The sequence below is a fragment of the Corvus cornix genome, chromosome 8 (assembly GCF_000738735.6).
Source record: "Corvus cornix cornix isolate S_Up_H32 chromosome 8, ASM73873v5, whole genome shotgun sequence".
NCBI lineage: Eukaryota > Metazoa > Chordata > Aves > Passeriformes > Corvidae > Corvus > Corvus cornix.
Window position 1 is genome coordinate 17,015,904 of NC_046338.1, and position 10,292 is coordinate 17,026,195.

General features: G+C 37.7%; 1 protein-coding gene across 1 annotated transcript; it reads right to left on the minus strand.

Moving 5' to 3' along the window:
* Positions 1-1,415: 1,415 nt before the first annotated feature.
* On the minus strand, positions 1,416-10,215 carry TMED5 (transmembrane p24 trafficking protein 5). Its single transcript, XM_039555726.1, has 4 exons — positions 10,022-10,215; positions 7,554-7,651; positions 6,682-6,865; positions 1,416-4,321 (listed from the first exon to the last, which is right to left on the minus strand). Exons 1-4 carry the CDS (start codon positions 10,208-10,210, stop codon positions 4,103-4,105), a joined length of 690 nt encoding a protein of 229 aa, XP_039411660.1. The 5' UTR covers positions 10,211-10,215; the 3' UTR covers positions 1,416-4,102.
* Between the last annotated feature and the right edge of the window lie 77 nt (positions 10,216-10,292).

Sequence of the window (10,292 nt, forward strand, 5' to 3'; positions counted from 1 at the left end):
TGTTGTTTTATACAAAACGGTATGTAGCTTTTGATTGCATTTTTAATTTCTGTAGTAATTTGTGTAAATTGTGTTTACTCACCTCTGTACCTCACTATTAATACAGCATTCCTCTTGTATGAATAGTGAATTTCTGTGAGGGAATACTGCTGGAGCCAGGGGGAGAGCATGGAAAAAGGAAAGGCTTAACTAAATAAGCCATTTCTGAGCAGTAACTAGGAGTTGTGTGTTTCCTGTCTACACCGCAAGTTGCTAAGTTCTCAAATGAAAGTGTCTCGAGGAGAATTGTTCTTTAAAACACAGGAACTGTTAGTTTTTAAAGACATCAGATATAGCTCAGGCTTTGTTTCAGGCTGTCTTAATTAAGTTCTGGGGCTAATGAGTCTTTAGAACAGATTGCCATATAAATTGAAAAAAAAAAATACTCCAGAAAGGGGGGAAAAAAGTAATTAAGTAATTGCTGTGACTAATTGAGTAAAATTTTTAAAAATGTGGTCTTAACACTGTACCACATGGTCATGGACTGAGGATGCTGATGCAACCTGGCAAACAAGTGGAGTTAAACAAGGCCGTGCTGCACTGCTGAGCACGAGAAACATTGTGTCAATCTGAGGCACAAGGCTGTGCTGCGTTGTGTGTGCAAAGTGAAGGCAGAAGGTGTCATTTCTCATGGTGCACACTTGCAGAGATCAGGAAAAGAAACTTGCAGGTATTTCTCATGTCTGTGTCCAAAAATAGCTCTTGAGAGTTTTTACTGCTCATGTACTTTTCCAAGTCAAATCACTGTTCCTTCTACCACTAATTGCCCAATCTGATAATGTACCATTGGACCGTAATATTTTATGATCTATTTCATTGATTCAAAATGCAGCACAAAGGAAGTTCCCGTTTCAGTACTTGAACAATGTGGTTTGCAGACTTCCGGATAGGCCCCAGTGTCTCAGGAGTCTTACGAAATGGTAAACAAGCTCAGATTTGTCATGTGTGTTACTCAATTAACCTGAAAAAATGCTGCAATATTTTGAGCTTTATTGAGTATTATTTTATGAGTAATGCAAAACTATTACATGTGAATAACCAGGAGTAATTTATATTATGAGATTCTTAATTGTGAGCTTGATACTGTGATACAATTTCCTGTTGATATTTGCTGCTGAAATAGACAGTTAAATATTTTCTCTTTAAACGACCAGAAGCTGGTGTCTTTCTGATCTGATGCCTGTGCAAATCGTAAATTATTTGCACTGATAAAGTTGATTTTGGGTTACAGTGAATAAGAACAAAATTTGAATACTGCATGAAGAAGAAATGAAAAAGCTGCATTACTAAAACCAAAATTCTTGTTAGCTTAGCATCCTTGATCTTTTGCATCATTCAGTGGTAGAGAATTCTTCATTATAAAATGAACACAAACACAGGTTTAAACTTGATTTATTGAAAATCTCAGTTTTGCATAATTATTCAACATCTGCAAGTCTTAAAACATTTAATTCTGAATAAAAAGTCCATTAAGAAAGAAAATGTAATTTATATTCTCCTTTGTAAATTTTATACAGTCAAAAGCAACCTACTCTTCAAAATCCAAATACAATGTTATTTAACTGTAAGTTTGAATGCCAAATCCTTCACCTATCATAAACATATTCCAGCTGCCAAAGTCAATGAACCTTTCTAGTTATTCCCTCTTTCATTTTCTAGTGGACCTTGAATGATGAGAAAATATAGTCAGAGCTCTTAGTTGCAAAACAATAATTTCTTCCAGATGAACTCTGGTGCCAGTTGTTGCATTTTCCTTCTACCAGCGATTGCTATTTATAATGGGAGACACCGAACTGCAGCAGTCCTGTGTCTTTGATCAGAGCAGGCTGCAGTCAGTAGCAGGTTAAACTGAGACACCAAATGGTTTGCCCCTGATGTATAACTACTGTCAGAGAGGCACAGCAGAGCAGCTTGGGAACTCAATCCCTTAAGGTGCCCTTGGAAAACTTGGCAGAGCTTATCTGTTGGAGTTGTAAGGTGAAACGCATCTAGTAGCTTGGAAAGCAGAGGTAGATATCTTAGTCACAGCTTCCCAGAGCTGGTTCAGCATTTTGCAGAGGGTGATGCAAGCAAAGATAACAATGTGGTATAGTGCTACTGGGAGATAGACAGGGAAATGGCAGGAAAACATTATTTGCTACTCTAGCTGAAACAATTATTTTTTCCTAGACATATTTCTGGGGTAAGAACAAAGCTTTCTACTTCCAGGCAGTTTAGAACAGAAAGCATCATATGGAAGTAAGATACACAAAACCTTAAAGGGTTACAGTCTTATTTTGGACACAGCTTTGCAGAAAGATGAAGTAGCTCAACAGCCTTTGGAGCCCTCTATAACAAGTTCTGTAATAATAATAATAATACTCTTGCTTATAAAAACTATTTAGAAATATTATTGCTAGGTCCTCTTCTCTGAAGTTGAAACTGAAGTGCTGTTTCTATGTTCTGTAGCCCTTGCTAGCATCTGCTTCATTTGAACAACGTATTTCTTCAATGCACCTATTGACCCTGTTTTTATTCATAAAACAGTATTTAATCACAAGGTCTCAAAGTTGGAACTCTGCCATTCATACAGATGACCCCACAACAGGCACAATACTACTACATATACTTTTTTTAAAACACTTCTTTAAAAGTGCTTTTAATAAAGTTTTTAAAAAACTCTTAGAATGAAATGTAGCTAACACATTTATACAAGAAATTGCAATGACTTGGCACATTGTGAAAATTACTTTGAACTACTAAAAAAAAGTTAACTCTCATGTACCAGGGGTTTTGGCAAAAACTTTATACCCTCACTACACTGTTAAAAGCCACCTCATCCAGATATTATCGATTTCTGATTTGATATTAGCTTTGCCTTAGTTAAGCGATACTACATATTCAGTTGATCATAAAACTCGAAGCCTGTACTTACTGCTCCTGTGATTTGTGCCTTAGTCATATGAACAGCTAGGTACAGAAACACTGGTTATATGAAGAGAGTGTACTTACACAGCTGAAAGACTTGTGAAGGTGAGCAAAAATGGAAAGCTTAGGTGAACAGCTTTGGTTTTACATGGCTGTGTAAGTCACCTGATTGTTACATTAGTCATAATTGTAATAAAAATAAAGTGGAAAATAAGAGGGATTTTGAGACTACAGCAATCAATGTTTCTTTTGGTATACCATGACAACCCCTGCCTTTATTAAAAGGAAAAAACATGAGAAATTAATTTTTAAAAAAATTAGCTATTACATGAGGTAAGAGTAACTAAGAATTTGCACATCACACTTGGAAGTATGTCTGTGTTTGTTTGTATACCATGTAGTCACTTGTCTCATGTAACAGCCAAAAAGGAAAATAGGATCATGCAACTACAGGACAGAAAGATTTATGAACTGGAATTGTACCTATTTTCTCCAATTGTTTTTCAAGACTGACTCAATTTCACATTGATGGTGCTTTTTTTAAAGTGCTGATATTAGTCATCTGTTATAAAAGGAGATCTCATGTTCTTACATAGTTAGCCCAGTGTTTCTCCATGATGCCAAAGAACAGAAACAAAGGATTTTTAAAAACATATAGCTTTGAAGAAAAATGACAGTAACTACCAATCCTGTAAACTTAGGCACATATGTAAATTCATTCAGTATTTAACAGCAACTAAACCAATGTCTGTTACTACTTAAACTTTTATGTGAAAATTAAAAAAATGACAGTTATATTAACATTACTTTGCATATGCACCAAGTGTGCTATGCATAAGGTAGGCATTAACAATCATTAACAAATCCTACAAGTACAAAAAAATAGTAGCGTTTGGAAAAATGGGAGAGCTTGGGAGGATGCATTATCTTTTTGTTTTAAAAAAAACAACAAACCACCACAAAAAACAAAAACCCCAAACACAAACAAGACCAGCACCATCACATCCAAAAAGCCCAATGTGAATTGAAAACCTGATTTTTACTGTCTGTTCAATAGAATCTGAAAGGTCTTTATTTTCTTTACCGTAGTTTATTGCTCCCCTCCTCCCCCAGACCTGTTATATTGTTACGATCATAATATGAACATTAACGAATATTAAGTTCTACTTTTCCTCTTATCTTCAAAGAGACTTTTCAACATGTAAACCTGAACAGCTGATACCACCACCATTACTCCCAAGTTGACCATGGACCAGAAATTCACTCTGTCGAAGTTGCTTTCTTGTATGTTTCGGTCACGAGCCTCAAATGCTCTGAGCAGGGTCTGAATTTGGACACTTTTGCTTAATCTGGCTTTGACACTGTTGATGGATTCCTGGTAAGTAACAAAAGAGTATTTTTAGAAAAAAAAAGAACGCCTGAATTAAGTGGATAGCTTGCAGCACATACAAAATTATTAACACTTTATTACCACCTGTAATTTAATTTCTTAACAAGTGAAGAGTTAATTTCATTTTAAAATGTACACCTCATCAATTTTCATTAATTTGTCTAGCCTGTTTATTGTGTGTCACCTGAAAAGACTTAATTTATGTAACATTAGTATTCTCTAGTAATTTTGGTTTTTCTCTTTTATATGTAGGGAGGTAAGAGAGAAATCAAACCTATCTGGACAAATAAAAAGCAGTGAATACTGCAGAACTAGTCTCAAACCAAATTATGTAGTAGCAAGCAAATGTAAAGTTTTTTCTGCCACATAATAAAATTAAGGAGCTTTTGAATGCAAATCACCATCAGGCCTGTATCTGTAGCAAAAGAAAAGTACAATAATGTTACATTCCTGTCTGCTTCTGGTGTTTCTACTGTAGTGGCCATAAACTACTGCTTCAACCTTGATACAAAAGCAGAGTTTAGACAATAAATTTTGAATAGGACAAGCGGAGGTCCTACAAAGGACATAAAGTGTTACCCTTGGAACTAGAGGAAGTACATGAACGCTCCAGTCGTGATGATGGCAGCTCAAGATCCGCACCTTATTCTGCACTAAGTAAACACCTGACCCTGTGATCTCTTGAAGTTTCATCCACCACATAATAGATACTAACAACATAAAAGCTGTTCTCATGAAGTGCTGAATTATGTTCTTGATATAATTATGGATCCTAAAGTAACTTTTAGTGAGAAGAGTAACATTTGCAGTAAGAGGAGGCTAAGAATTAAAAAAAAAAAACCAAAACGATACGGTTAAACCCAGCAGTAACATTTTCTCTGTTTCGTATTTAACAAAAATATTTCAAAATAGCTATTTTGGGGAGCCAAATAATTTTATGATGATAAAGTTCATTGTTACACAATAAGGAACATCAACATGACACAAAAGCTTTAAAAATAAGACACAATTCCCTATTTTCAACAGAAAAGGTGTTTTCATTAAGGAATTAAACTACTAAGTGTTTATGTTAGTCCTCATAGAGCTTGCAGGGAAAGTAATACTTGGCTAAGTAAACAATGGGATCAAATACTAATGTTAACTTTACAAAAACAACCTACTTTATAAGATTTTCAAGGCTCTCAAAGAGAAGTTCTGCATTTCTTTTTCTTTTGGAAGAGATACCAGTATGTAAACAAGTGTCTATCAAATCCATTCAAGTATTTTTTGTGGTTAGTGTGAGAGGGATTTTCTTCACAACTCCACATATAAACTTCACTTTTTTAAAGTGTCTTGATTAACATTTTTAAAGATCTGGTCAGCTTTTCAGATTCTGTATTTGATTTTATTATTATTTAAATGTGTATCATACACCTACAAAAGATTTTAAACATTATTTTGTTATTTAAAAATCTGCATTGTGTTTATGGCAATAAATAATACACTGTAATTTTCTACATGATGTATTCAGTGTGTGCAGATGTTGGGATTTTGAGTTGGTTTTTTTTTAAGATACCTATTGTCTGTAGCTCTGATCAAACAAACAATAGCTCACCGCATCCTACCAAGCAGTAAGAACAGTGGTACTGGAGAACCAAGCAATCCTTTGCTTCTAGAGTAATCTCAATATTGAATGATCATAAAGAGAGTAAGAGCTTTGACTCAGCAGTAGTCTGAATCCTACATCGAATAGGGTCAGAATACAGTTTAAGTAAACATAACCTCTCATACAACGTCTCCAAAGATTAACCTGTAGTTTATGCAAATTAACTTTCATTCTGTTTATTAGTTTGAAAAGGTGTAATAAAATTTGGGGCCAAAAAACCTAACAGAGTATTGTCTAATTTACTGAAGATAGAAACAGCAATCCATACTTCTGCAAAGATGCGATAAAGAGACTAACACAGTGTACCTTATTTTTAAATGTTGATAAAAATTACGCAGTAATTCCAACTACATCATTGGGACTAAGTAATACTTTAATGGTCAAAGTATTAATTTCATTGCTGCTAGGGAAGAATGTCCCATTTTAGCAGTAGGAAGAAAAGAAGCTGAATTGGAAAGCAAGTGACTGAGAGCTAGCCAGTTTCTTCTTGCTGATGAAGGGCCTATTCTGAAAAGATCTTCAAGTTTCGTTGTATAAACAAGAGATCCATGGTGGTAGACTTCCTGTATTAGTAAAAGCAATATATGGAACTGGAATACATTCCAGGATGATGCATCAGACAGAGGCAGAATGGCTACATGACGCTGATTTTTTTTCCAAATGCTCTTACAATGAAGAGAATTAAAGATAAAATACTAACCAGAATATCTTCCAATTTCATGTCTAGGAGATCTGTGCCTGTAACATACTTCTTCCAGTCTTCCTCATCTTGTCCATCTTCTCCCATATTGTCCAGGATCAATTCAAAGAAAATCACCTTTTCAGAAATGGTACTGAATGTGTTGTCAAAGCAGAACATGTAATCTCCATCTTCTGTTTCCACCCTGTGTAATTAAGCAAAATGTGATTAACTACACTTTCCGTGCTGGTTCTCAAAAAGTCAGTTTTTGTACACCTCTGTCTTAAAGACTGACAATCATGCACTTAGAAATAACCAGATCTTCTTTTTGTATAAAAATAAGAACTTTAAAGACACCTTACAGATTACACAGTCACAACAAAACAATCCCACTGACTCTCAAGGCTCAAAATGATGAAGACAGCAGCTTGCTTTCATTTCTTTTCAGGGATTTTGAATCATTGTTAATTATTACCAAAAAATACACAGCAAGTGTAATTCTTATACTGTATAGTAAAATTGCAGCAAATATTACATGTTTTGACAAAAGGACTGGAAAAATAGGGGACTTTTTAGCTTGTTATTTGTATGAATGAAATGATCTTTGGTACTAGATATGGAGACCTTTTTCAACTGCATAATAATTATTTTTATCCATTGAACATTAACATCTATCATTAAAACAAAAGTACCCTTCACTTCATGGTACAATCCATGTAAAAAGCATTCAGTGTCTATAAAAAGAAAATTGTTGTTCTCAAACTGTCCTATTAGAAAGTCTTTTGTAATACTAAGGAATAAAAAGTAGTCAACCTTCATTTTAGTTGTATTTGCCAAAGAAACCAGAAAAGTTCTTTATGTAACACTTCTGAGTTTGAAGATTTTAAACTTACGTATGAACTCCATCTGATTTTCTTTCATCAAAAACTAGAGTTTCACCTTTCGGGGACAGCAGATGAAAATCAACATCTAATCCTGCTCCATCCAGAACCTGTGAAACAAACAAAAATAACCAACCTCCGACCAGTGGAATTCCTGTTTGCACTGCTGACAGAAACATTTTTAGGGAAGGCAAACGTTTGTAGGTAAGGGAACAGACAAATAAGGAATCTGAAAGAATAATCTATCTGGATGAGCCAACACCAAGTTAACTGGAAACAGATTAAAACACGGCTCGACCTAAAAGCATTTTAGCAATTTTGGAATCTTAAACTAAATGTGATCTAAACCTGCAAGGCTGGGCTTTTATTGAACCTTTCCCTAATTACGTTTAAGAATGCATGCAGTTTTATCAACAGGCAGGGTTAAACAACCTGTAAAAATACCAACAACAGATGTCTAAATCTAGCACTTCTATGGCAGATGTCATTGACTGGTAAGTACCTGCACTACTCCCATTTCAGTGGCAGAAATGTTTTAACAAGTCACTTTCCTGTACATACGTGTTACACATACTTGAACATTATGTGCTGTCACCCCTAAGACATCTTTGTTGGGTGAATTAACAGTGTTGAAAACTGGACCAAACCTCTTACGCCGATCAAAGCTGTACCACAAGTCCTTCCCACCTTTTGATACACATTTAAGGTCTGAATTCTGCCAGGGCATTCTCTTTTCCCAAAGGTAGGAGGAATTGAAGGCATTTAGCTTCTTAAGTTCTCAGGGAGTGTCTACAGCATTACAAAAGGTGTGTTGCTTTAACTGTATAACACAGCTACAGTTGTATCACCACACCTACTGTGTTGTAGAAATTCTTTATAGGGAAGGTAGTAACTGCATAAGGGGGTGGAGAGGGATCATTTTTATGACATTACTTAAGTCCATGCTAGGGGAATTTTTTGTTTGCTTGTTTTCCAGTCAGCTTTTTCAGTACAACAGTCTGCTCCTGCTGAAATGGAGGGCAAAGTTTACACTGGCTCAAACTGACACTGAAGACTTACAAAAATAAAAAAAAATGAATAAAGGACAAGGAAAATTACTAGCTAACAGCTGATCAAATTAAAAACCATATATAGTGACGTATCCTTAGGGGTATGCTCCAGTCTAAACACCCAGAAAAGAACCTTTATATTTGCATAGTGTTTACCTTATTTCTTTGGAGAGTGACCTGCATCCTATGTTAAATACTCCTATGCCTTAGCCACTAACATAATTAAGTACAAAATAAATCTATTTGCAATAATATACAGAGCTCCTTTTCTACACATTGAAATAGAAAGATGAATCATTACTGTTAACAGTAGTGCTAAGAAATTTATGCCTGAGTAGAAATAAGTTACGTGTATAATGTTATACACATTAGCCCTTTCTAAAATAATGTCTTTATTTAGCTTATGATCAAACTAAAATCCTATTCTGTGCAAAATAAACTTCTGTTTGGCTTAGACAGGCCTCTGAACAAAGCTTCAACACCTCTGTCTTTCATTCTTTTTCAGTTCTGCATGTAACAGTATTAGAAATAATCAGGAATTTCAGCTTTATCTTTCCATTGAGAAAGAGAAGGGAAAAACAGATGGAGGGAAAGAGAGACAGATCCTGGCCAGCCTAGAGGCACAGTAGTAGTAGGGTGGGAAAATATTCAGTGCAGCTTCCCTCACTGTACCTATTTTACTGTAGAAAAAGTTTTTGTTTTAAGGAGGAAAAAAAAAAGTCTGAGATTGAAACCTATCCCAGACATCTCTGGGAAACTCGACTCTTCCCAAGAAGGACATTGAAATCTTAATGATAGTCTGTTAAATTCGGCTGTTTCTGTAAAACTTTCATCATTGAGGTAAAAGGTGTTTAATATCAGCACGAAGATAGGCAAGTACGGGCTCTGTGCATCAGCACAACGTTCCTTACGCTTTAGAGCTACAACACAAGGTCACAACCGTGAACTTTCTACATTCAGCCCTTTTAAAGGATGGCAACTTGAGCTCTTCTAAAGCAGAAACAAAGAAGTGTCCCCAAACCACCAAAGAACGTATTAGAATAATTAAATAGGCAGGTAAGTTAATTTTTAACTCCCGAAGGCAGAACTTCTAAGAGCGCACAATTCCAGCGTGGCTTTGCGGGCGCTGCCGAGGCCGGCAGAGTCCCGGGCAGGGCTGGGCTGCCCGCGCCCGGGTGAGGCCGGTGGAGCCCCGCGGCCGCTGCTCGGGGCAGGGCACCGCATCCCTCGGCAGTCACTGCCCCTCAGGGCCGAGGCTGCGGCCCCAGCAAGGCAGGACCGAGCTGCCGGCATCAGGGCCTGGTGGAGCCGCTGTACAGGGGGACGGGCAGACGGCCCGGAGACGGCAGCGCCGCCGTTACGACGGGATGCGGGACCGCAGCTCCCCTCGGGACACCCCGCGGGGAGACGCGCCCTCCCGCCCTGCCCGACCTGGTACTCGAGCTCCAGCGAGGCCTCCTTGCGCATGGGCTGGTAGAAGCACTCCTTGCGGCCGGCGGGCAGCGTGAACGTGAAGTCGCTGTCCAGGGAAGGGCTGAACTCGGCGGCGCCGGGCGGCGGCAGCGGCAGCAGCAGCAGCGCGAGGCACCCGAGCGGCACCAGCAGCAGCCGCGGCCCCATCGCGGCAGCGCCTCGCAGCGCGGAGCCCCGGCGCGCGCAGGCACCGAGGGGCGGGCGCGCCCCGGGAGGGGCGGGGCCGGGA

Coding starts and splice junctions, on each gene's coding strand:
- TMED5 (XM_039555726.1), bottom strand. CDS start 10,210: ATGGGGCCGCGGCTGCTGCTGGTGCCGCTCGGGTGCCTCGCGCTGCTG. Junction 7,652..10,021: donor CGCTGGAGCTCGAGTACCAG/GTCGGGCAGGGC, acceptor TTTGTTTCACAG/GTTCTGGATGGAGCAGGATT. Junction 4,322..6,681: donor TGAAATTGGAAGATATTCTG/GTTAGTATTTTA, acceptor GTTACTTACCAG/GAATCCATCAACAGTGTCAA.